The sequence below is a fragment of the Lupinus angustifolius genome, chromosome LG11 (assembly GCF_001865875.1).
Source record: "Lupinus angustifolius cultivar Tanjil chromosome LG11, LupAngTanjil_v1.0, whole genome shotgun sequence".
NCBI lineage: Eukaryota > Viridiplantae > Streptophyta > Magnoliopsida > Fabales > Fabaceae > Lupinus > Lupinus angustifolius.
In genome coordinates this window covers 34,773,200-34,799,982 of record NC_032019.1, presented here as the reverse complement: position 1 = coordinate 34,799,982, position 26,783 = coordinate 34,773,200, and the positions used below count along the sequence as shown (strand labels likewise).

The 26,783-nt window shown below is 32.4% G+C and overlaps 5 protein-coding genes across 7 annotated transcripts; 3 read left to right on the top strand and 2 right to left on the bottom strand.

Annotated features, from left to right (window-relative positions):
• On the bottom strand, positions 842 to 5,130 carry LOC109360874 (peptidyl-prolyl cis-trans isomerase FKBP62-like). Its single transcript, XM_019606059.1, has 12 exons — positions 4,917 to 5,130; positions 4,460 to 4,546; positions 3,338 to 3,598; positions 3,157 to 3,231; positions 2,998 to 3,078; positions 2,678 to 2,872; positions 2,473 to 2,565; positions 2,197 to 2,372; positions 1,876 to 1,998; positions 1,644 to 1,790; positions 1,390 to 1,517; positions 842 to 1,207 (listed from the first exon to the last, which is right to left on the bottom strand). The coding sequence occupies exons 1-12, from the start codon at positions 5,092 to 5,094 to the stop codon at positions 1,102 to 1,104; spliced, it is 1,650 nt and encodes a 549-aa protein (XP_019461604.1). The 5' UTR covers positions 5,095 to 5,130; the 3' UTR covers positions 842 to 1,101.
• Positions 7,037 to 9,491, top strand: LOC109359080 (ABC transporter I family member 1). 2 transcript variants are annotated; one of them, XM_019603598.1, is made up of 2 exons: positions 7,037 to 7,167; positions 8,330 to 9,491. In XM_019603598.1, the coding sequence occupies exon 2, from the start codon at positions 8,454 to 8,456 to the stop codon at positions 9,141 to 9,143; it is 690 nt and encodes a 229-aa protein (XP_019459143.1). In that variant the 5' UTR covers positions 7,037 to 7,167; positions 8,330 to 8,453; the 3' UTR covers positions 9,144 to 9,491. The 2 variants fall into 2 exon arrangements, with proteins under 2 accessions (XP_019459143.1, XP_019459144.1); XM_019603599.1 differs by having other exon boundaries at positions 7,082 to 7,157.
• Positions 11,711 to 14,180, top strand: LOC109360659 (UV-B-induced protein At3g17800, chloroplastic-like). The gene is made up of 2 exons (XM_019605698.1): positions 11,711 to 12,211; positions 13,205 to 14,180. Exons 1-2 carry the CDS (start codon positions 11,811 to 11,813, stop codon positions 14,013 to 14,015), a joined length of 1,212 nt encoding a protein of 403 aa, XP_019461243.1. The 5' UTR covers positions 11,711 to 11,810; the 3' UTR covers positions 14,016 to 14,180.
• LOC109360660 (putative quinone-oxidoreductase homolog, chloroplastic) lies at positions 16,280 to 25,556 on the top strand. 2 transcript variants are annotated; one of them, XM_019605700.1, is made up of 5 exons: positions 16,280 to 16,396; positions 17,053 to 17,194; positions 17,533 to 17,624; positions 19,150 to 19,665; positions 25,386 to 25,556. In XM_019605700.1, the coding sequence occupies exons 1-5, from the start codon at positions 16,331 to 16,333 to the stop codon at positions 25,413 to 25,415; spliced, it is 846 nt and encodes a 281-aa protein (XP_019461245.1). In that variant the 5' UTR covers positions 16,280 to 16,330; the 3' UTR covers positions 25,416 to 25,556. The 2 variants fall into 2 exon arrangements, with proteins under 2 accessions (XP_019461245.1, XP_019461244.1); XM_019605699.1 differs by lacking the exon at positions 25,386 to 25,556 and having other exon boundaries at positions 19,150 to 19,922.
• On the bottom strand, positions 21,701 to 25,485 carry LOC109360658 (GTP cyclohydrolase 1-like). The gene is made up of 2 exons (XM_019605697.1): positions 25,117 to 25,485; positions 21,701 to 23,106 (listed from the first exon to the last, which is right to left on the bottom strand). Exons 1-2 carry the CDS (start codon positions 25,319 to 25,321, stop codon positions 21,914 to 21,916), a joined length of 1,398 nt encoding a protein of 465 aa, XP_019461242.1. The 5' UTR covers positions 25,322 to 25,485; the 3' UTR covers positions 21,701 to 21,913.

The window sequence follows — 26,783 nt, the reverse complement described above, 5'->3', positions numbered from 1 at the left end:
AACATTTTTTTACTCAAATATAAATTACCCATAATTTATATACATGCAATACAGTGCTTATCCCAGAAGGAATGATAAATGTAATTATTGCGGGAATGATAAATGTAATTATTTAAAAATCAATGATAATTATAATTAAGTTAAACAAAATAAGATATATTATAGAAACAAGTCCAAATAATATAAAATTGAATTATATTTTATTATTTTGGTTCATTACAAAAAAAAATATGAGTGATCTAAACAATATCTATTTCAAATTATTGATATATTTTTTAATTAAATAATGAAGATACATTGCCTCATGAGAGTAAAATATCTCATCCCTCTTAACATATGTTATATTTAACTAATTTCTACACACAAAAAAATATTTTAAAAAACTAAATACAACAGAATATATGTCATAATTTTAATAGATAGAAGATATAATTTATTTAATAAATATTTTTTCTCTTGATTCTTGTACTATTTATATTATGTGAGTAAAGAAAAGATGGGAATGTTATTTCAAAATGAACGGTGTTGGTGTTGTTACTTGGATAACATAGGTGATCTTCAAAGATCTGCTTCTGAAGGTAACTTTTTATTTATATTTTATCACAATTTTATTTCTCACTTATCAAAATGTCCTCCCAATCACATTCAATATGTCCCAATTATTATATTCTTGGCCCTTTCACATGTATGTTTAGGGCTATCTATTCATCTTTCAGTGTTTTTTTTTGGCATGTATATACCCATTAAAAGGCACTGGCCACTAACAATATGAATGTGATTGTCCCATGCATATTTCAATCAACAAGCATCATAATTTATCACTAACTATAGACCATTTTTCATCAACATACCCTCTCCATTTAATCACAACTCAATTGTGCTAACATTCAACCATATATCAAATACCAAATACCAAATTGATTGTCTCCATGATCATAATATCAAATATGAAATGAAATGTCTCCTTGATCAAATAAACACAACAAAGTTCAAACCCCACAAGTAACTGAGACTCAAATCCTAATCGTTACAAATTAAGATTGGATCAAAGCCCAGGTTCATTGCCATTGGCACATGGAGTACTCACATTGCTATCAAGAACTAAGCTTTTGTCAGTTTGTTGAACATATTTCCATAAAACTTTGCCTCCTTTTTATTGTACTCCTTTTGCTTTTCCTTCAAAGTCTTATACTCCACTTTCACATCCCTGGTTAATCAATGCTCACAAAAGTTCATTCCAGTTTACACAAGAATCATGTAGCAAAGAGCAGAATAGAAAGTAAATTGCCCAAAGCCAGAGTAACTGATAAAATATTTGAACCATACTCAAATAACCCCACCCCAAAAAACAAATGAAGGTAAAAAGAGTACTTTGTTAGGAGTATGTACCTGTTGTTAGGATCAATCTCAAGAGCTTTCTTAATGTCAAATTCAGCCAAATCCAAGTCAGCCAAATGCATATATGCTTGGGCCCTTCTATAGAGGGCTTTCACATTTGTACTCTCAAGGTCCAACACCTACCATCAATTCATAAAAAAATCATTACTTTTTATGTCATATAGATTAGTGATACTTTATTTTTTATTTATACATGTTTGAGGAAAAGATTAGTGATTCTTAAGAGATGGGAAACAATACAATACCTTGGTACACAATTTCTCCGCCTCTTTGTACTCTTTTAGCTTCAATTTGCTAGCAGCATTATTCAGATTGGAGGCAACCTTCAAAGCCTTGGACTGCTTTTTCTCCTCCTCGCTGAAGGAAGAATCATAGTCGATGAACTTTACAGCCTGCACCAATTTCAGCGAGAAAATGTATCAGAAAATGCATCGACATGTGAGCGACTGAATAAACTGATAGTTAAACCTTATTTACCTTATCATATCTTTTGGAAGCTCTTGCATATTTTCCAGCTTTGAATAACGCATTCCCTTCTTCTTTCTTCTTACCAGCAGCTTCAATTTTCTCTTCAGTGTTCATATCCCAAGATTCCTTCTCCTGAAAGAGAAAAAATATTTAAGATTACTTTCTATCCATTCTAGGTCCTTCCCTTGGTATTGCAGTATACTTAACTACTTAAGGATGCAAGGCTGTTGCATTTAATAACATTCAGGATTTCTTTTTACCGAAGTTTTAAAATAAATAATATCATTACACATCTTCGACTTATCAGTTATCACTCTGTTACAAACTTACCTTCTCAAAGGAGACCACCTCAACCTCATAATACACAGTTGAGTTAGGAGGAACCACAGCTAACTCCTGCTGTGACTCTGACAAACCAAAGGCATACTCGGGCGCAATAGTTAATAATGCAACCTCACCCTTTTTCATGGTCACTACAGCTCTATCAAGCCCGTCGATAACTTGCTCTGTGATACAATACATCAAATATTTAGTTTAGTTAACCAAAAAAATGATATAGAGGATTCAGAGGAATGAGGTAAAAAAAATTAACAGATTTCAAGTTACCCTCATCGGTCTTGAATTCAAACAGATTTTCTTCATCATCATGGCCCTTTCTCAAAAAGACAGTGCCATCTTGCAGCTTACCAGTCAATTTCACTGCAATGAAGCAAAATGGAGAAAAAATTATCAGAAACAATATACTAGATGCATAAATAAAGCACTAATCATCATTGACAAGAATTGGTAATTCAAAAGAACTAGTACTTACATTTCACAATGGCACCCTCATTAGGACGCTCATATCCTTCCCCTTCCTTGAGGATCTTCTTCAGGACCTTTTTGTCATCAGTCACTTCTGACACCGTCTTCCAAGAAACTAACTCAAGAGTAATCTCCAATGTTGCATTCGGTGGAACTGCACCTTCATCACCCTGCGCTGGCTTCCCCTTCTCACCAAATCCATCTATAACCCAACATAAAGCAAAGGATAAACTTTGTGTTAAAAATATAAAATAATCGAAAGCACAAATATCATATTCTTTTCATGAAAAAAAAACACCCCACCAAAGCTTTGTGTAGACAACTTACATTGGGGTTTCACTGTCAAGATCACTTTCTCCCCCCTCTTCATGGTTTTAACAGCCTTTGACAATGCAGGACAATAATGACCTATCGGAGATAAAATAGTATGTCAGATACCAAGCAAAATAAAAATATAATTTCTACTAACAGTTTATGCGGACCGACCCTCTCCAATAGTGAACTCCACCCCATCAGACTTTGCTACAAGCTTTCCATCTTCCAGATGAGCTTCATACTTTACTGCATTACCAACAAGTACATATATAGTTAGAGTAAGCTTATTGATGCAGGCATTAAACAACCTGAATTCAATGAGTATATAATTTTGAAAAAAAACAATATATACCTAGTACTTCATCAGGATCCTTGGGATTCTCCCATTTCTCCCCCTCGGTAAGTACCTTCTTAAAGATACCACCATCCTTACATATGTCCTTGACACTAGTCCATGACAGCAGCTCAACATCAAATTGAAGTGTCGCATTTGGAGGAATCGTTGGAGGGGAACCAGATTCACCATAGGCTAGCTCAGGCGGGATTGTGAAGATAGCGTTTTCACCTTTCTTCATGGTTTTAATACCTTCATCCCATCCTTTAATTACTTGCCCTGTAAATCCAATATGCAACTTAGAAATCTATTCAAAAGATGATCAGAGAGGGTCACTGACACCCTGTTTTGCTTCAACAAGTCAAGCATACAATTTTTCTTATCATTTACATGAATATCAAACACCACAACTTCAGTTAAAGGAATCAATCTAATACAGTGAGTATAAACTAGTCCAACACAATAGATTTGCTTCCCTCAAGAAGTCAAGCTTATTACTTTATAGTTTATAGAAGACAAAAAAATGCTAACCATATGTGCGCACCCATTTGATAAATTTCACTGAAATGCTTCCCATTACAGCATTACTTATACACTGGATGCACAACTATCCATACAAAAAGAAGAGAAAGTATTGAGCACAAAACATGCGTACATAATGGTTTACCAATGGGCGCTAATTTCTCTTTTTTTGTGTTAACCAAGGTATCCTCTCACCCTATGGGTCAAGAACTAATCCCTTTTGAGGACATAGGGGCTTCTCCCAGCAGTGTCATCGAACCTTGGCCTCTGGACTTATAAGATATATGGGGATAAATTAGGGCCTTACACAACTGAGCAAACTACATGTTTCATTTAATTTCACAAATGCATTGTGGATACATAATGTTGACCTCGACGTGTTTGATGAAATTGAAAGTACACATAATTCCCCTATCAGTTTCAGAAATCACATAGTCAACTCTCTTCCTCAAAGTTTCACTAAACAAATAAACAGTACACTACCCCAAGTACCCGAAAAACATTTCATGACAATCCAGTACAAATGAAACATATAAAGGAGTGAAAATAGCAATTTTCAAACTAACAAAACCAAATTAACTCATTCAATCAAATCAAAAGAACAATAACACAACTCACCTTGCCCAAGAGTGAACTTAAAAGGGCTATTCCTGTCGCGGCTCGAATCAAACTTAGTCCCATCAAGCAGCGTCCCCGTATAGTGAACTATTCATAAATAAATCAAAATCAAAATTAACAACAACAAAATGCAAAAAATTAGAAGCAACAGTAAAATAATTTCTCATCACTCCAATTTAGACATTTTTTCATTCCTCAATTTAGCTACAATATAAATAACATTTACATATTTCAAATAGCTTCTGATTGAAACAATTTCTCATCTAAAGCACACTAACTAATAATTGTAATTATTTTTATACGTTTTACTAAATCAAAACTGAAATTAGTTAAATTAGTTTATCATTCTTTAAAATAAATAAAAACACGACCCAATGCACGAAGCTCCACCTAGTAGGATCTGCAGAGACGCAATGAAATAAGAAAATAAAAAGATGATTATAGAACATTCTAGAACCTTCTACTTCATCACCAACTTCAGGATTATCCCATCCTTGACCTTCCTTAAGAAGCTTCTTCTTAAGACCAAGTGTTCCGATCTCCTTTTCCTCACCGACTTTGAGAATGTTATCATCGGGGAGACCGAAATCGTCGTTGATGTCACCAATTGGTGGAATAGCAAAATCTTCAGCCATGGTTGAAACGAAATGGAGACAGAATGAAAAATGTAAGAGGATTTTTTTTTGGAGAAAGTGAGGTGAGGAAATAGGGTTTTAAAATGGGGAGTGTGGAGGTTCTAGAGAGTTCTAAAGGGAAATGAGAGTTTTTTTTGGGTACTTCTTGCAAGGAACTAATACTTCTATGACGTGAATATCTCTTTCAATCAGTATTGTTATTAAGAATTAAATCGAATTGAATCTTTTTTTAGTATTTCTAAATCTAACCGTGTCTATTACTACTAGATCAAACACTTTATTAGTAGGAAATGAGAGTTTTGAGGATCGATGGTTAAGATGATTCTAGAAAAAAATTTCCTTGCTTTATGTTAAACAAGACAAAATAATAGTTAACAAGACAAAATAATAGTTGTATCATGTATTGTTACTATTTATCTATTATTTAGACATTTACCTTATAAATTTAAATATGTAATACATATGAATGATATATAATTTACTGATTGTTATATTTTTATAATGAGCATGTGAGAATCGTAAGGGGTGAGATAACTATGATTCATGGTTTAAGGATTGTAATATCGAGGTTAATGTTCTAGACTCACTTAATACTAACACCTAATATTTGTCTATAAAAATCAAGTAATGAGTATGTGGATGATGTGTGGTGTATAGATTTTAGAATTTAACTAATAAGATACCCATGTATTCGTACGATGTACTTATATTCTTAAAAATATTCAACTTTCGATTTTATAATCTTTGAAAATAATAATCATAGTAAGGAGAGTGAAAAAATGTTTAACAAATTGAAGTGGATGAAAGGAGAGTCAAAAAATTAATAAGGTGGTATTGTATGAAGAGAAGTGGACGGAAGGGGGTAATAATTAATAATGTTGTCTCACACTTGTTGTCATTTTAATGTTATGATCTTGTAATTGGTCAAAAAATTATTTAAAAATTAATTTTTAAGTTAAATATATATTTTTCAATCAATCACAAAATTATGACACATGAAGTAACACTAAATGTGAGACAATTGAAAATGATAGGAAATAAATAAAATTATGTCATGCTTAGTCATTATTTCGAAATACGATATACATTTGTTGTTCCACTTCTTTGTGTTACTTCATATACATAAGATATGATTGGGCATAAAAATATTTAATAATTGTAATTTTAACTTAAATAATTTTTTTCAACCAATTAGAAGTGATGATGCATGGAATTGTACAAAAAGTGGGACAACATATATGTTTCATTCGAAGTGATATGTGTGGAAGATGTAAAAGTTTTATATATGGTGATTGGATTACTTATGAGAGAAAATATACATTTCGGTTTCTCATCTTTTTTTATTTTATTGGTTTGACTTCTCAAAATGATCCAATTTTTTTTAAATGGAGTCATAGTAGTCCATTCTAGAGTCAAATTACTCTACATTGGTGTTATAAAACATAATAAAAATGTATAATTTGACTAACATTTGAAATTTTTGAGAACTGTTTTCAAAATTTGAGAGACCAAACTTATAAGATCGAAAAAACGTGAGACACTGAAATTGGTATTTACTCTTATATCTGACCATTATTGACTATTCAAAAAGTAATACAAATGAGTAGTGAATGATGCATTCGTTCGTTGTAACGTACATTTGGTCTATTTGAGATTTAGTCAAATCTTATACTAGTTGACTTATATATACATGAATATTAATTAAAATATTTAGCTTTTTTTATAAAAAAATAGATTAAAATATTTTATCACAATCATATATTTATTTAAAAAAAATATTTATTCCACAAAGCTTAACTATTCATCAACAATATTCCAATTTAATTTTTCTCCAAAGAAAATCGTTCAACACTGGATTTTTTCCCCAAATTAATTTTACACATTTTTTGCAAAGTTTTGAAAATATATACAAAAATAAAAAAATGAATTCTTATTGTTATTATTTAAATTTTCAATGTAAACAAATCTCACCATCAAAACACTTTCTCTCTGGCTTACTAAACCCTACCAAACACCGCGTCGTTGCAGCCGCCGCCGCCGCCGCCGCCGTCACCACAATCACCGTCACTGACCGTAAGAAACTTTTCTCCTTCTCTTCTATGTGTATAGTTCTGATTCTGAAAGTGTTATGATTCAGTTGTTTATTGTGATTTCATGAAAATATTGATTCTTTGCAATTTCCCCTCTCTTATGATCCTTTTTAATTCTCTGTCAAATTATTCATATACTCTATTGTTAGGAGTTACTGTAATCAACTAATGTATTTGCATATTTACATTATCTGAAAGATTGAAACCAATGATGAATTATATTGTCGTGGCTTAAAAAATAAATCACTGCCCTTCTTTATCAAATAAAATTAGAGAAAATGGTGAATAATCAGTAATAGTATTTTCCTCAATTTAGTATTTGAAATATGGAAAATAATGAAAAATCCAACTTTGTCCTCAATAACCTAAATGATAGTTAAATTATCCATGACAACCAACAAGTTGTTGGTCTACTGGTATAAGGTCTCGCTAGATTCTCATAAAGACCAAAAGGTCAAAGATTCGATTCCTGAGAGGCATCCACCTGACCCTCGTATGAAGATTGTTTTGAAGTAAAAAAATTATAACGGGAGTTTCGAAATCGTGATCCAAATGAGGTCGAGGTGGTGTTGTCTAATAAAACCCTAATTATAGGAGGAGTGAAAAATTGTGTCTACCTTTCTTGTTTGTTATGCAGAATTGAGCAGCTATGCAATCTCTGGGTTCGTTACTTCTTCTTCCCATGTGCTTTCGTTTTATATCTTATGAATGGAAATTCAATTAACCGAATTCCTAGAGATTCTCCAATGTTCTTTTTTTTGGTTTAGTGAAACAGTTTTCACATTTTTTTTATCTGTGAACGTTAGGATGTTAGTATTTGTTGTAGGCGAGACTCGAACCCTCGATCTCCTTCACTCCATTCCGTAAACCCCTCCACTTTAACCATTAGACCACCTTATGACTCCCGACACATTTTTCACATATTGCTACTCCAACCCCAACTTACCTTGATTTAGGACTCAACTTATATTAAAATGCTTTCAGGTTTGAACATCATATGAAATTCAAATATTTTTGCTTTTTATATGGTGCATCTAAGTCATGAACTCATGATAATATGTCTTGTGTATTTAAACTTGGACTCATTCATCAGAACCAGAAAAAATAATTCTGTAACATTTACACTATATTTTTGTATTTTGTAGTGAACTTGTGCTTATGATGCTTATTGGGCATACAGAAATAGCATAGTCAAAGGATCACAAAGCATTCATCTAAATCTGTTTGTATGAGCTGTAGTTTTCATATTTTTTTCAATTGTTAAACTCAATGTCTATTAGAAAACCCCCGTTGCCTCGTCTCCTCCTTAACAATGTCTCTTGCATGAGAAATGCCCAGCAAATTCTGCGTAATGTGAATGTCTCTCTTCATGATGGAGGGGCGCTTGTGCTGACAGGTGCAAATGGGTCGGGAAAGACAACTTTCCTGCGCATGCTAGCTGGATTTTCTCGTCCTTCTGCTGGTGAAATCCTTTGGAATGGCCATAATATTCAAGAATCTGGAATTTTTCAGCAGTATAAAGTTCAGCTTAACTGGCTCTCTCTTCAACATGCCATTCATGAAAAGAAGACAGTTTTCTGGAACGTTAACTCGTTTGAATATCTTGAAGGCAAGAAAGGGAGGGCTCTGCCTGCACTTCAGTTGATGGGACTAGGAAGATTGGCCAACGAAAAGCCAAGGATGTTGTCAATGGGCCAACGGAAAAGAGTGCAACTTGCAAGATTGCTGGCAATGGATCGCCCTATATGGTTGCTAGATGAGCCTTCAGTTGCATTAGATGATGAAGGTGTTAAGTTACTTGAGTATATTATTGCAGAACATAGGAAACAAGGAGGGATTGTGATCGTGGCAACTCATTTGCCCATCAAGATGGAAGACCCCATGATCTTGAGGCTACCACCAAGGTTTCCAAGGAAGATGACTTTAGTGGATATGCTTGACCGTGCAGATATTAGTTAAATTCCTATTTTCGTTGGCCTTCCCATTAGAACAGAATTCAACTTGTGGAATAATTTTGTGCGATGCTGTGATAATTGTCAGGATTTAGTGTGTCTTCATATTACTGTCGAATTTGTCATACTTACAGACTTGCAGGGTAATACATTCTGCCTAAGGCATTCAATTGAGAATGCGACAATATTATTCTGCGTCTCAGTTACTTCTGTTTTATGGCTCAAATTCTATTCTACTGTTGCACGATGTCTGATCTTAGGCACACAAAAAAAGTTATGTTGTTTTACTGGACTATTGGAGCTGTGGAATCCTGCAAAAGCTCCACACTAGATATTGCTTGCACATCAGTTTTAATGAGTATAAAATATTGCTGTCAATAACATGAAAACCATGCCAACATTACTGTATATGTGTTGCTTAATACTAGGTAGTTGTGCTTGACTTGTATATCGTATCATCCAACCCCGCCGGTTTCGCGATCAGGCTTGTGGCGCAAACAAACTCTTCACCTATTCTATTCTACTGACTGACCCTTAGCAACCTTGTGGAAGTTACTAGTCTTGCTTCATTCTGTTTACCTTTTTTAAATTATATAGGACATTCATGGGTATCCAACATGTGTATCACAGCAATTCGATACTGCTATAGCATGCCATCTTTTTTTTAAGTACAAACAAGGATTGATTACCATAAGAATTGAATGCCTTCCGCTAAATCAAATTCTGAAATAGCAAATTGCATTCTCGTCTTAACGACGATGACGTACTTTACCCATGAATGTCTTTCTATTAGGAAAGCTTATGAGAGTATTGATAAGAGTTGAAGGCTGCAGAGTTCATATTGGCTCACTTTGATCAATTGGCAGGTTGATTTTGTGGCTACCATGGTTTTACTTATGTTATGCTGATTTTATATTTTTGTGTCATGCCTCATGATGTGTTGCTTACAATATAGGTTTTTTGTTTACCTAAATTAAACCAGTTCATCTTCATAAATTAAAGGCATAGAATGATATTGTTTGTAGTTAGCATGCAAGTCTCATTGGTTCTAGTCAAAATACTTATCTGCATGACTCGATTCTTATTGTTAATTTGTTGTTACTTATGTGATTATGTTGCTGTTTAATATCATTTTAGCTTTCTTCTTATTTGTTTGTCTGTTTTATGTTAGCAAGGAAAGTCTCAAAATATGTTTCACTACATGTATCATTTCATTCTTATTGGTCAAAATATATAAGGTTAATATATATGTAATTATTGTTTTATTTTTGTGACTAATGAGAAACAAGTGATATATGGAGTTGTACAAATTTTGGGTTGGCTCCAAAAAAAACACACCTTCTGGCTAAAATAATTGTGAAGCTAACTTTCCATTAATATGAATTATCTATAAGGTACTAGCATTATAATACTATAGCTACCCTCCAATAAAGTCATACAACATATTATAATTTGAAATAGTGGTTTCTTGAACTTGACCCTTTTATGCTAATGAGGACATGGATTTCATTTTTTACTTCAAGAGTGGCATGTAAGAAAGTGATTTATTTTACACATACAAGCTTGGGTTCATACCATTAATCCAAAAAAAACTTGTGGTAGTATCATTTCAACCTAATCATTAGAATAATAGTCCACTAGCATAACCACTTTGTGTATTTAATCCCAGGAAAAGTTTCATCACCATTTGCAAGAGAGTTGTTGAAAGCATTAGATTATATGGTTCCTTCAGTTTGTTAGAATTCAATATCTAATAAAATATAGTAAAACAAAGAAAGGTTCATCCATAGCATTGCTTAGGAATGCTTTAACTCAAAATGCTTGATATTTCCAGAGAAAGAAAATTCTAATAGGTCATTTTCTCTTGAGTGGACATATCAATAGTGAAAAATATCCTCTGTTCCAAAAAATCTTGTATATATATCTCTAATCAATCAAATTTCATTAAATAATATAAAACATTAGTTTATATTTTTATATCTTTTTAATTAAGTGATATTTTTTAATTAGACGAATGTCGTAAACATAAACTGGAATAAGAGCAAATGATCTCCACCACCCTACATTAAAAGTTAATTAAAAAAGTATATAAAATATCCACCAATAGTTATCATGTGCTGTTCTTTTCAGTGGACAAATAAATTATTCTTTGCTTCTGTTTTAACTTATTTTATATTATTCCAAATTTTTATGTTTTAAAGATTTACTATTTTTACCTATCTAAGACTTCTCTGAATATCAAATTATTAATTATCATCTTATTATATCATATATAAATAGAGCATCAATCATCACTCATCACCTTTCCTTATCCACATCAAAAACTCTGACCCTTCCTTTCCTCAAAAGCCTCCAACCCTATCCTTTTTACCAAACCAATGTTTATCTTTCTTTTATTATATCTTAAAAATCACTTATTCTTATTCATGTTTCAATTTTCAATCTCCATCTAATAAAAAATTATTATTTAATTAAAAATAAAAGTTTTAAAAACAAAAAAATAACATTTTTATATTATTTGATAAAAATTAATTGACGAGATATATGAAGATATATGATTCTTATTTATCTGCTTAACAGAAAACCAAACTCAACACAACACATCATCATCCTTTCACACAACACCAGAATAACCAACAACAACAAAACATTGTAACAATAACAACCTTATTGAATGGAAAACTGTGTCAGTAACTTCACCACTTTCCCCTCATCATCATCATCATCACAATCATCATTCATACTTTCATCTTTACCCAAACCCCACTTGAGATTTTCACCCACTTTCCTTAAAAAACCTGTTACTGCCTTTTGTTTTAGCCTTAGGAACATACCCAATAGACCCTTAAATATCAAAGCCAGTGCAGAACCAAGCCACTGTGAGTTTAGCAGCCTCAACTCTCCACTTGCACCAAGGTCCCTAGTGGGTAAGTTTCTCAGTGGTGTGATGATAAACCATCCACAATTGTTTCATGTTGTTGTTAAGGAAGAATTGAAGCTCTTGAATGATGATAGAGATGCTGCTTTTGCTCGCATGTTGGTTAATCAAGGCTCAGATGAAGACATGCTTCATAGGTATGTCACATAATTGTTGTGTGTTTATTTGTGAAGGGTGAAGTTTGAAACTTTATGTTAATCAAAGTACAGTGAATATATGTATTTACTTGTTATTAAGTTACATTTTTTTATATATAAATATATGGCTTCAAATAGGGGTGAGTGGAATCCGACCATACCCGCTTACTCGGTTTGGTCCAATCTTGATGGACCTAAACATGATCGAGTTTATGACTGAGTTTGGGTTAAAAAATTAGACTCAATCGATGTTTAGGGTTGGCTAGAGAGACAAACATGACCCGTCTCATGGTGAGCCACTCATCATATTTATATGTGTCTCTATCCAATGTCGGGTATGGGTTTAAAGGCTGATCCGATTAATATTTTGGGACGAGTTTGCTCAGGTCCATATTCAAAAAAATGACTCAATCAACATTGAGGTCCGAGTAAGAAACAAACCTTACCCAACCCAATCCGACCCATACTCACCCCTAGATTCAAGAGTAAATTCTGTAAGTAATTAAATTTGGGATGGAACCTCCCATAGTTACATGCAATTTCAATTTCAGGGTGCAATACTATTTTACCTAATTGTCATATGTGGAATTGCCTCAGCAATTGGTTGTACAAAAAATATGTATTAATAGTATTTTAAATTACACTACACAACTGCAATATGATCATAGTGTTTTATATACTTCACAACAACATCGTGACCACATCTTTTCACAAATTTTCACAATTATGTTAAATGCAACTTCAGCTGCATTTTAAAATAGTGGGTGGTGGATATTTCAACAAGTATTTACAATCTCTATGAATAACTATGTCGATATTTATTGGGAGGGGCAGCTACAGACCTCGAAAAGGATTAGTTCCTTACCTATAAACTGAGGGATACCCTTCGTAATACAAAAAATATATATTTCAAAGTATTGAATAATGTATAATGCTATATATTATAGATATTCATTGAATAATGTATTGACTTGAAACCTTAATAAATGTCAGGAGAATTGCACAAGTGAAAGAGAATGAATGTCAAATTGCTATAGAAGATATCATGCATTGTCTGATATTGCACAAGTTTTCTGAGATCAGGGTCCCTTTAGTTCCAAAGCTTTCTAGTTGTTTATACAATGGAAGGCTAGAGATATTGCCTTCTAAGGATTGGGAGTTAGAGTCTATTCACAACGTTGAAGTTTTGGATATCATAAGGGAACATATCAGTACTTTAATCGGTTTGAGAGCAAATTTTAGTGTAAATGAGAGTTGGGCAACAACTAAAATTCGACAATCCTATCTTGCCCGAATTTACGTCGCCTCCATATTATATGGATACTTTTTGAAGTCAGTTTCATTGAGATATCGCCTAGAACAGAGTCTCTTTTCAGGTACCCAAAATCGCAATCTCGGTCATAGGACTGCCCTTTCACCACTCTCATTTCATGATATGTGTCCTTATGGATCCAAAGATGCAATCTTTGGTGACAAGTGTGACATGCAATCTGCATGGCAAGGTATAATAACTAGGCATGAGGAGGAAGTTGAAGATTTGAAGTGTTATATAATGAGATTTCACCTTGACTCATTGCAAAGATGTGCAAAACTGAGATCTAAGGAGGCTATGCATTTGGTAGAGAGTTATAGTGATGCACTTTTCTGGAACATGGAATTTGGTTTAGTTGAGAATGATGTTATTTTGACTTCATTTTCTACTCTAAGGAGGCTTGTATTAGAAGCTATTGCTTTTGGATCTTTCCTTTGGGATACTGAAGATTACATTGATAATGTGTATAAGCTTAAGGATCATGATTCATGAAGCAGTTTAAAGGAACAATGTTGCTAAATAAGTTCCCTACACTAGTGTTGAGAATTCTCTTTGTATATATAAGTGAGATTTTTCTTTGCTTTTGGGTGTGGGCTAATTGTATAAATTGACTCCAAATAATGTATCTATTAATGCTTAGGTTCTTATGTGAATATTGTGCATGTTCTTATGGGTTTGATGTATTTTGAGAGAAAAATATTCCAAAAGAGAAATAATGTTACTTGCACATACCAATATTTGACCCTTATGCTCACCCAATTGGTTACATGAAATTACTTCACTTGTTACGTAAATCACAATCAATACATTATCTACCATTCATTTGTATTACCTTTTTTTTGTGAAGAATCGATGATGATTAAACATGAATGATAAAAATACAGTAATAATGTATAAAACTCATACACCATCGATACATACATTTTTTTCTCCTTCTAGTAACACTATGTTGTTTGTTAACTCTTTTAATCTTCAACAATATTGCTTAGACAATTGTGTTGTTAACTCTTTTGTGGTTTGATTTGTTTCAATTTTCATATCATAATGCTTTGTTTTTAAATATATGTTGGTATTTATTTTTTCTTGTTATCATAACTTACCAACTTATTAATGTAAGTGATTTTAGATTAAATTGGGGAATACATAAAATTTAACTAAACTATATTAAAAAGTTCATGTCAATTTGGTTTATTTTCTTATGGAATTATTTATATATGTTTCCCTTCAGGATTCCACATTTGTTAACCCAAATGAATTTATGGAAAATGTAACATCTAATTTTCTTAAGAAGGTATACATTGTAGAATTATCCAAAATATATAAATTTTAAAAATATCCTCAATAATAAATAAGAATATTCTAAAGTATCGTTATACATAGTAAATTATATAAAAAATAAATTGTTTTTTACAGTTGTACAACACTATATTAAAAAGGTAGAACAATGTTTACAAGCTTCATTAAACTCATTACAAATAATCTTACTCAATCATATAATGATAAACATAATTTCTACTATTTTATAAATTTAAGAGATTAATATGAATTATATAAGAAAAGAAACATATATAATGACAAAGATAATACATAATAACCTATATACAAATAACATCTCACAAATTCAAATAATATATTAATATATATAATTGTATATTAAATCTAATGATAATGATAACAATAATAACAATATAATGACAATGGAGTTTTACTATTCCTTCTTATCTTATCATTGTGATACCTTATTATATTAAATTGGTTATATTATTGTACTCTTTTTTTAATCTTTTTATAAATAAATTTAACTATTTTTTACATATATTAAGATAATCATTTAAAAGTTAATTATTCTCTTCATTCTATATCTTTTAATGTTTTAACCTTTTAATGTTATCCCAAATATTTTAATGCTTTATAATCCCGAACACATTTTTACTTTACTTTACTTTACAACTATGTCATTATTTACTACTCATATTTTCATCCATAAATTATACTATTTTGATAAACTTGTATCAAATTTTATATTATTTAAATAATATGTCGTATGGTAAGTGATTAAATGAACATTAAATATTTGTTTTCATATTATATGGTACTAGATATTAATAAACACTCTCATGCTTGTTAACCTATTTAACTTTCCTATTATTTATAATGTGTAATCTACATATTATAAATATTAAATATAGCAGTTTGTGTTAAATATTGTAATATGAAAATGAATTTATTCAATTGTGACAATTTGAAGTTGAATGTAGTCGATTGAGTATGTTAAATATTATTTGATTTGAAATGTATAATTTACATTGATATAAAAATTTAACAATAATATTTGAGACAATTATATTAATTAATATTTCAAATTTCAGAGGGATTTTATTGAAGATTGAATTATAAGATTTCGCATTTATTATGGCCTTGTCATTGGTGACCTGTGATGCAAAAATGGTTTACTCATATTTTCATCCATAAATATATTTTGATAAAATTGAAATAATTTTTTATATTATTTAATAACTATTTAAATAATATGTAGTATGGTAAATGATTAAATGCCCATTAAATAAATATCTTGATATTATGTGGTATATTAAGAATTATTTGGAAATTAAAAGTAATATTAGAAATTGTTAAGGTCAAAGCCCTTTGACTTGGTTTTTTTCTATCCACACACTTCAACTAACACATTAACTATATGTTTCTTCATTCTCTTATATCTTAATACATTTTTATACTCTTACTATTTCATCATACATTTATCATATTCTTTAATCTTATTACAAACACTCAAATAATTCTACTCAATCATGGCTAATAAACTCATGCATGCACTTCAATACAATGGCTATGGTGGAGGATCTTCTGGGTTAAAGGTTTTTTCAACTTCACTACAATTATCATGTTCTCTAACAATTTATACGCATCTGGGTATTTTTGTTTTGGTTCTTCAACCCTCATGCATTCATTAATTATTATGATTGTGTGATTGTAGTTATTGCAGTCGTGTGAATTATTTTGTGATAAAAAATGTATTTTTGAATTTGATGGGTCCAAATGCGGTTGCAATGCGACTTGATGTGGCCGTATCATTGTGATTCGATAATTACAGTGTGATGCGGTTCATAATTTGGATCACCGGTGAATAGTTACATAGTTGATGAAAGTATCATGTTGTGCCTATGTACCTTTCATGTATACCAGAGAAATTTCTAGGAATTTCATGTAGAAAATGCATTTTATTTGAAATTCCTGTTTTCTATGTGTTTTTCATGTATACCTCAGAAATTTCTAGGAATCTGATGTAGAAAATGCATTTTATTTGAACTTATGTAGTTCTTTACAACATTCATGATTGAAATGTGTACTTCACTGTAAAGTGACTCTTGATAATTGGCAGAAATTTATATTCACATCTATGTAGTTGGTAACATTTTCCGACCTGGCAGAACATAATGGCGTAATTCGGTCCATGTAGTCAACCTCACCTAGTATGACTAAGGCTTGATTGTTGTTGTTGTTGTTATTGCAGCATGTTGAAGTTCCGATACCGAGTCCAAGTAAGGATGAGGTTTTGATCAAATTGGAAGCAGCCAGTGTAAATCCATTTGATTGGAAAGTGCAGAAACGCTTGGCGTGGCCACTTTTACCTCGCAAGTTCCCACACATACCATGTAGTTTCCTTTTACTCTCTTGGTACTTTTTCCTTGCAGTTTTCTTTTACAAGAACCTATGAATATCCTTGTCTTCTCACATGTATGAAATTTGTGTAATTATTATGTGTGATGAAACTCTTCACATTAGTGCAATATCAGTTTCTTTCTGTCATGGTCTTCTTTTATATTGAGATTATTATGAAAAGTACAAGTTGAACTTGATATTTATGTCTTCCATATAGTTGAAACTTGGTTTTATTCACAATGTAGTTTAGCACTTGAATTTACCAAATCACTTACAATTATACTTTATGTTATGTATTGCTAATCTTTGAAGATTTTTTATTCTGTTATAGGCACCGATGTGGCCGGAGAAGTGGTTGAGGTTGGTGTAGGTGTCAAAAAGTTCAAAGCTGGAGACAAAGTTGTTGGTTTTGTGAGCCCCTTTGTAAGTTGCCATCAAAATTATTATAATTTCTGGCTCCTGTCCATTTGAATTGTATTTGCAGTCTTTTCTATTAACACTCATCCGATGCAACATTCGTATCTTTGTTGCATTGAGTTTATTCTTTTATTGACATTTTATCACCAAACATTCAGTCTCATAACATTTGGGTCTATCGTTGTAGAGTAAAATTGCCTCATAAACTTGAGTCACGCAATTCGATCACATACACTTTATGCTCTCCTCCATTTCATCCTTCCCACTTGAACTTTATGGTTTACATCTTCCTCAATTTCTTCATTGTGTTCTATGATTAATCCAACATACTTAACTCTAGTGACTTGTGGTATAGTATGATATCTCATCTTTACCTTTAGAGTAAGGTTTGTTCAGCTATGGCTAAAGCTTGTCTCCAAATTTTTGGTTTTCCATTTAATTCCTCTCTCGATTCTCCAAGTAAGACAATATCATCTTCATAAAGCATGAGTTGTGGCACCAGTTTTTGGATATGCTCAGTAAGTATGTGTAAGGGCTCAATGTTGACCATTCGTGTATGTAGTCTTTTATCAACAGTGTAATCTTCTAAGATCTCATATTGTGTTCTCACACTAGTCTTGACCCCATCGTCCATATTCTTGACTGTTCAAATGTAGGAAATTCGAACTTCTTTTTTCTCTAGAGCTTTCCACAATATCTCACTAGACACCTTATCATACGCTTTGTCATTCTCCATCATTTTCAGAGCTCCTTTCACCTCCAACTCCCAAATTCTATAATAAAAGGTATAATTTTGATCACCCTCTTTAGTGTTTAGCTTATTAGAATGCTAAGAATCATAGTCGTCATCAAAAATCTTATGAAAATAGTTCTTCTATGTTTCCTTAATTTATTTCTCATTCACCAAGACTTTTTCATATTCACCTTTATTGCATGTCATTTGGCCCAAGTCTCTTGTCTTTATTTCTTTCTCTCCTCTTTATAAGCCTATAGATGTTCATTTCTCCTCCCTTGCTACCGAGTCTATTGACGCATATCTTAGTTGTCTAGTATTTTTCCGACCTTCAATATTATTACACAAGGACCATGCTTTATAATATTCTCTTTTCAGTTAATTCCTATCGCCATATTATCACACATATCGTTAGCATTTCCTTGTGTCTCCCGAAACCTTCCTCCAAAATACTTTGTTGGAAGTTCCCTTGTAATATGATCATATATATTTATTTATGAACTGCAATTGAATGTCTTATTTTACTTGTCACTTGTGCAGTTCTATTAACAGTTTTGATAGTGAAATCTGCAGTCTTTTCTATAAACACTGAGAAAGTGAACTCAACAGCAATTTTAGATCTTCCTTTTTGTGTCAAAATATTCAAAACATTGCCTTGTTAAAGATCATATATGAGCATATAATGTATGAATTAAACTCTAGCATATTTGAGATGGAACAAATGATCTCTTATAAAAGTTATCATAGTTTGAATATATATTACTAGTTACTATGATAAATGACATTTGATTATGGTAGAGTGGTGGTGGACTAGCCGAGTTTGCGGTTGTTAAGGAGAGTCAAACGGCTTCAAGGCCAGCAGAAATCCCTGCATCTCAATGTGCTGGCTTACCTGTTGCTGGTCTCACAGCTCTCCAAGCACTCACCCAAGCCATAGGTATCAAACTCGACGGAAGCGGTGATCGAAAGAACATTTTGATCACAGCTGCATCAGGAGGTGTAGGTCACTATGCAGTTCAACTTGCAAAGCTAGGAAACACTCATGTCACAGCAACCTGCGGCGCTCGCAACATCGAATTGGTCAAAAGTCTAGGAGCTGATGAGGTACTTGACTATAAAACTCCGGATGGCGCGGCTTTGAAAAGTCCATCTGGTAAGAAATATGATGCAGTGATCCATTGTGCAGAGGGTTTTCCTTGGTCTACCTTCGATCCGAACTTAAGCGCGAAAGGGAAGGTTGTAGACATAACTCCTTCCTCTAGTGCCATAATGACATTTGCTCTTAACAAACTTACCTTCTCCAAAAAACAACTTGTGCCTCTACTTTTAATTCCAAAGGGTAAGAATCTTCAGTTTCTTGTTGATTTGGTGAAGGAAGGGAAACTCAAAACAGTTATAGATTCCAAATATCCTCTGAGTAATGCTCAAGATGGTTGGGCTAAGAGTATTGATGGTCATGCAACTGGGAAGATTATTTTTGAGAGCTAGATTTGCTTCAAAATTCTCCTTAAACTATGCACATACCATGCAACTTTATTTGTATTAAATGAATCATATATCATTTCTTGAGTCCTTATTTTTTCGATAAGAAAAAATGTATTAAACTGAGCACAAGAGGTGTTCATCCAATACTTTAACAAAATCCTTATTGGGCCTTATACTATAACTAAATTAGTTTGTTTCCTATTGGGCCGAAATTGGATTAATGATATTGTGCGTTGTATATGTATGATTGTTGCGATTCATGTAGTCGGCTCGAGATAAAGGTTTGAGTGTTGTTGTTGGTGTGTGCGAGTTTATGTTGTTAGTACTTCAAATATGTGACTTTTGGTACCAATTTCCAATCCATGAAGTTAAGAAGAGAAGATAGGCTGAATAAAACATGTCTTTAATTCATCACAAAATGATTTTTTTATATGATAGATTAGGCCTTAATTGTAATGATATAGAATCCTAATCTTATAGGTAACATCTGATAAATACTAAGATTGCTACAAAATGTTCCTAAATAATTTTGCATATATACAAAATATATTTTATATCACAAATAACATATTAAATTATTAATAATACATTCTTACTATTGAACAGTTTACGAGATTTAACTTGAATTAAGTCCATTATTTATATATTAGAATATTTGAATGATGTTGTTCGTGGAATTTACCTCCTATGTTATCAACCTTTCTTGTATTTTCTTTCTATTACTCTCTCATTCTCTCATATTTCTAAACATATTTACATAATTCTCTATGTATCTTACTTTCCATTTTCTGGATTTATTGTATCATATATCGAGTTCATCATAAAAAATGTCTCGTAAAATTAACAATTATGTAATCATGATTCAATATTCATGTCTTTGTTGCTTTTCTCTCCAATGGAGGACTTGCACATTATAATTTCCTATATTGTTTTGATATCACTTTTTGTGTGTAAGGGTATCATCAATTTTTTAATTTATTAATTAAATATCATCATGTCAACTATTCATTATAAGATTATAAATTTAAGTCATTATAAGCTTCCAGTTCAGTTTTAGCTTAATAGATTATATCCGGTTCTAATCACAAAAATTTAGTTGAATATATTATATTAGAGAGAAAAATGTATATATAAGAATTTTATATATTATTATTGCATCATTCATTATTCATATTTAGTTATCATTAAATGTGGGTTCGATTCACACATACGACTTTCATTTTATTTTCCCATTTTTTATTGCCTTTTTGTTTTCACTCATAATCCAATTTTATAATTTCTGCTTATTCCAAATACTTGAATGAGCTACAACTTTGCATAAATATAATAACATATCTATCATCATCTCTTGTTTTTAAGAAAAATATATGAGATGGTTAATTCTGTAGGTAAACCATAATTTCATTGTCGATAATAAAATTAGAATATTTCATCAATATCAAATTATCAATCATGATTAACACACGATTTTATAAAGAAATATAATATTTGATAGTGAAAGTCATGAATGCCACAATACTTTTCGCACATGATAAGTAATTCGTGATTTTGCCACAACTTATAAGAAAAAACACTTCAGTGGACGAAACTCTGACTTAATAAGATATAAGGAAGGTAAGTATTTACAGTCCTATCTCAGAAATCACAATTTAAACTCGTGACCTTATGATCACTAAGCAACAACCTTATATAAAAATTACACTATAGACCTAATATATGAGATTATGTGTGTAACTTCATTCTTTGCATAACTATGACTACAATACACGTAACACTGATAAATTTGCAAGCAGAACAAGAAGTTCAACAACATACAATCATCAAAATTTATAAGAACCATTCCACAACTTGAACATAAGAAAAAAAAGACAACAAACTTTCACAGTACACAAATATCAATAGCATGTTTGGAACAGATTCTGCCAATAAATAAACCTGGACAGAAATTTCTTGACCAACTTAAACCTTTCCAAAGGATCCATGCTGCATTGCTAATAGTGATGAAACTTTCAAAATTGGAAATGCTAAGAAAGATTGGAACTACTGAAAATTTATTTCAAGTGAGGTGAAGCAAGGATCATTGTCCCTCGGAAGATGTAGGACTTGGAATACTCTCCAAAAATGAAGCCCGTAAAGCATGTTCGGTTGCGAAACGTCCTAACACGGCAATGGTAGCTGTGCTACTTCCAAACTTCTCAATCCCCCTAGAAATCATACATGTGTGGCTTGCTTCTACAACTACTATTACATCTCCGTCTAACAGCGGGGAAATGGTTTCCGCTATCTGCCTGGTAAGTCTTTCCTGAACTTGGAGCTTGAAACCGTAAAAATGTACAATCGATTGTAAGGTGGATTTTCCAATAGGAATGTATCCATCTGAGATGAGGTATCCTATGTGAACAACGCCGTGAAAAGGAAGTAAATGATGCTCACATTGTGACCAAAAAGGTAAGTTCAGATCGGAGTGTAGTTTTTTGTCACTAGAGTTAACATCCCCATTGGTCTTCAAAGAATCTATCCCGCTATGAAGAAAACCATTCAGCTTCATATCCAAGTTACTCGTTTGGAAGTTCATCAACCATCTCACAAATCGGCTTGGAGTCCCTACAAGCTCCTGTCTTAATGGATCTTCACCCAACGATTTAATAATTGATGCTACTGCAGTGGCCATAACCGGATTGACTGGTCCGATTTTGGAGGAAACTTTGGCAGAAAGAGAAGATTGAGTACACCAAGATTGGTAAGACGATCCTCTAACATGAACTTTTTCGATATTGATACCTCTAAATTTAAGAAGACTATAGAAATCAGCCCATTCATCTGCATTTTTGTTTTCAAAAACCCCTGTACCCGAAGAAACAAGTATCTTAAGCCACCGTTGGTGGTTTGAGTCAAGAAAGACTGATTCTAGGTCTGGAAAGTGAATGTGTGAACAATGAAGTACGATAGCAACACCCGCGGGATTTATTCCTTGATGCAAAGCAGCACATACCTCGTCAGCCAAACGCTGAGGCTCCTGGAGTCGTTTTGCAAATACTTCCGAAACACGAGAGAGCTTGCTTAAACCAAGAACTCGTTGGCTAGAAGGAACATAACCCACATGACATTTGACCTGGAACGGAAGCATGCAGGACTCGCAATAGGAAAACAGATCGAGATCTCGAACAATCACAAGTCCACCTGCTCCCCCAGCATGACCGACTCTATCATCTAGACCAGCTTCAGGGAACAACGCACCTTGAACAATATCCTTCACCTTTTGTCTGTAACCTGTAAGATGAATCTCCTTATCATTAGTAATAATAGTATTCAAGAAAATATATATTTACCTTTTTAATTTAATTCAAAGCCATAGGTCGCCGAGACATAATCATGTAGTAAATATAAGGACGAGAAAGGAAATGCGAATAAAGAAAGAGCCAAAATGAAGAAAAACACTTCTGAGCGTAATGGTGAACTACACAACAACAACCAAGTCTTAGTCTCACTAGGTGAGATCGGCTACATGGATCGAACGACACCATAATGCTCTATCATAAATCATTTCCATTACAAAGCATTGATCTCAAAATAAATAAAATAACCATTCATAACTAAGTGTATTCCGATCTTAACCCTAACTAAAAATCCCAGACGTTCACGCAAATGCAGCAAATTGCAACTTCAAAGTCGGTTAAGGAATGAATATGATGCATCTCGGTGATTACGTATTACAGAAAAAAATTGAAATTGCATGCCAAAACCTTCCCTCTCTCCATTAGAATGGATGCCTATTAAGACAGCTGCATGCACAATGTCAGCCAGTACTAAAAGCCTATGAGCACAAACAAGAACGCAAAATCATAACAAAAGAGAAACAGAGAATGCATTTAGAAACTTTCATAATCAAAATATCTGATTATCTATATGCTTTCCTACTTTTAAAAAGGAACAATAACCAAATGGAATCTACTTTGAAGTATGAAACGATGTTCTTTGCATAATAATGGATGATAAACATTATAGTGGCCATAAAGTTTGGAAAATGACATAAATAAATAAAGATATTCAATTGAACTGAAATGTAACTGACATAACAGAAGTAGTTGATAGTCTAGGTAATCAAAAAACTTCATAATTAACAATTAAGTCAAATACTATGTTGCAAAACTGAGAATGACTTTACAAACTATTCATGATTCCTCACAAAATGCTGTGTTGGATGATGGTACGGTATTACACAAGAAAAGTTACAAGTGAGGCAACTCGTCTTCCATTAATACACAACCGAGTGAAGGTCCCAATATGCTATACAAATTTATTTTAGCAGACGGAATTAGAAAAGCATTTTCAAAATATATCATTTATTACAAAGCTTTCCAGAAAAAGTAGTCATAAACCAACCCAAAAACTACCCAGTGAAGAAAAAACATGAAAGAAATCGTACTGCACTACGGTTTTCTATCTCAATAAAGTACTAGGGTGGAAAGTGACATGACCTTATTCAAGGAAGAATTGGTAACATTAGTACTTAAGTCATTCTCTTCTATTTGCCCCACTCTTCAGGGTAGTAATCCAAGTCACTTAGAAAAAAACAATCAGTATAGAGTACATAAGTACTTGGTGTTGGGAAATAATATTTTCGGTACGAATAGTTTTTCCCCGACATAACTATAACCATCCAATGCATTCTCTTACCTCCATTTTCCAGAACAAAATCAGTTGTCAGTGTCACTCCATGTGTCAAAAATTAAGGTAAGAAACTATTTTTTGAATTATCAATTAAATTTATCATGCACTAGCCAATAACAAAAGTTTGGCACATGGGATCCATTTTCCCGGTCAAGATCCGACTTCATGTGTCACCCATGTGCCAAACAATAAGTTAAGAAACGACTTTTTAAATTATCGATTAAATTTATTATGCATCGGCCGATGACAAAACTTCGGCACATGGAGTGACTTGTGGGAAATCAGATTTGATCCCTTGCCTAGGGAAAATATATTGAGAGATTGATTAATTAATTCCACCTATCTAAGGAACCAAGATAATTGACCTTAGATCCAAATTTTGATATCAGATCTATTGACATTTCAACTACTTCAAGATATTTCCTTCAAACACACATAACCAAATATTGTGACAAAATAAATGACAGTTAAAAAGCATGTCTGAAAGTAATAGATTTATGTCTTTAAGAACACTTAAAACAATGAAATGTTAAAACATGTTACAACATAAGATATTAATGTCTGAAAAGAAGAACCATTATTGAAAAAAATGAAATAGTTAATTACTACCTCTAGTTCCTTCACGAAGGGCTTTGGCAACTCGAAATGGTGTTTTTCTAATACCCTCTCTGTTTATATCTTCTCCAAGACCCAACAACAAGATCTTAACAGCATCTTCAATGGAAGCTCTATTCCCCTCTTCCTCACAACTAATACTACCCATCACTCCATTTTCAACCTCAACATTGAAACTCCCATCATCAAAACAACCCATTGAAATAAAAACGAAAACAAAACCTCCCCAGTAGCTAAAAAATGAATCTTTAGAACAATTCTAGATTGGGGTCAAGAGAGAGAAAAAAATCTGAAGAAAAATATGTGATTTTGAGAAGAACCCAGATGAATCTAAAGTGTTGAAGTCACAAATCAGGAGTGAAATATAAGGAAGAGGGGAAAATGGTGAAGAGGTATTGCTCAGAATGATGGAATTGAATAATAATTAATGAAAAAAGAAAACAAATAGTGGCCAATAAAATAGGATCCTGATTCTCTGATTTATAGCCTCAGAACTCCCTTATCTATGCATGGATCTGAGCCCAATGGATCGATCTATGATATGTGTCGTATTTAATTTTATCGACTTTATTCTCGACTAAGTGAGCAATATAAGTCGATAAGTATAGAAGATTTATGTTCACCAAAATGAATATTGGGAATGTGCCCTATGTATTTTAGTTATTAATTAGGGTAATGATTAATTACTCTAAGATTAAGTTTAAAAAGCTACTTCACAATCTTAATCATTTATTCTAAGAAAATCAAGTGATTTGAATTAGTGTGTAGATACTGAACTATTAGACTCTTCTAAAATAAATTGCTAAAATGTGTAATAGATTTTTTTAACTTAATTTATAGAGTAAGTGGATCCTCTCAAAGTTAATTATGTAAGTAGCTGTTAATTTGAAATGAAAAAAAAAACTGCCATGTGTTACAATTTGAACTGTTGGATTGATCCAATGGCTAAAGTGAGACAATCCGGGTGTGTGGTGGGTTGGTGCCTTAGAAAAATCTTATATTATCCAACAAAAAAACTAGTTTATAAGATTATTGTTGATAGAAACAATGACGTGAAAGTAGGGCTGTGAATAAAATAAAATGAGTTAAATCAGTGTTCAGCTTAGTTCATTTCAATAGGGATTGGCTTAGCTCACAACTCGACTCGAGTTTGATGGAGTTATTTTTTAGTTCGATTTCAGATCGGTTAAAATTGAGCTGTTCGACTCAAGTCAACTTGACTCATTTGGACAAGTTAAATAGTTAATTCATTTAAAAAAAACATTGCACAAAGTTAGACCTATCAACACTATCTCTCTCCATGCTGTTAGAACAAACAAAATTTCCCTAAATAACTTTCAAGCTTACGGAGGCCAATCTCATTATTTATACTTTGAGTGTTTATGAAGATAGAGAGATTTCATTTTGTATTGCAGGGTAATTTCTTGTTCGGGGTAGAGGAGTTTTTTTAGAGAATTAGGTTTATTAAGATGGAAAGAAGGTTGGGGATGAAGGATGAATTTGTTTTTGTAAAGTGTAAATTATGAAAATACTCCTATTGTTAAACCTACCTAACTAAAATAAGAGGGTTAATTTTGTCTAAAAATGTTGTTACATAATGCTAACTTACTCTAACTAAAAAAACCTATTTACCTAAGTTAGCAAAACCATATATATATATA

What these genes read in the sequence shown, in the direction of transcription:
- LOC109360658 (XM_019605697.1), bottom strand. Translation starts at nt 25,321, where the DNA reads ATGGGTTGTTTTGATGATGGGAGTTTCAATGTTGAGGTTGAAAATGGA. An exon ending in CCTTCGTGAAGGAACTAGAG is followed by an intron (nt 23,107 to 25,116) that starts GTAGTAATTAAC and finishes TTCATCTTACAG; the next exon opens with GTTACAGACAAAAGGTGAAG.
- LOC109360659 (XM_019605698.1), top strand. Translation starts at nt 11,811, where the DNA reads ATGGAAAACTGTGTCAGTAACTTCACCACTTTCCCCTCATCATCATCA. An exon ending in GATGAAGACATGCTTCATAG is followed by an intron (nt 12,212 to 13,204) that starts GTATGTCACATA and finishes AATAAATGTCAG; the next exon opens with GAGAATTGCACAAGTGAAAG.
- LOC109360874 (XM_019606059.1), bottom strand. Translation starts at nt 5,094, where the DNA reads ATGGCTGAAGATTTTGCTATTCCACCAATTGGTGACATCAACGACGAT. An exon ending in AGGTGGTCTCCTTTGAGAAG is followed by an intron (nt 1,999 to 2,196) that starts GTAAGTTTGTAA and finishes TTTCTCTTTCAG; the next exon opens with GAGAAGGAATCTTGGGATAT. An exon ending in CGGAGAAATTGTGTACCAAG is followed by an intron (nt 1,518 to 1,643) that starts GTATTGTATTGT and finishes AATTGATGGTAG; the next exon opens with GTGTTGGACCTTGAGAGTAC.
- LOC109359080 (XM_019603598.1), top strand. Translation starts at nt 8,454, where the DNA reads ATGTCTATTAGAAAACCCCCGTTGCCTCGTCTCCTCCTTAACAATGTC.
- LOC109360660 (XM_019605699.1), top strand. Translation starts at nt 16,331, where the DNA reads ATGGCTAATAAACTCATGCATGCACTTCAATACAATGGCTATGGTGGA. An exon ending in GAGGATCTTCTGGGTTAAAG is followed by an intron (nt 16,397 to 17,052) that starts GTTTTTTCAACT and finishes TTGTTATTGCAG; the next exon opens with CATGTTGAAGTTCCGATACC. An exon ending in CAAGTTCCCACACATACCAT is followed by an intron (nt 17,195 to 17,532) that starts GTAGTTTCCTTT and finishes ATTCTGTTATAG; the next exon opens with GCACCGATGTGGCCGGAGAA.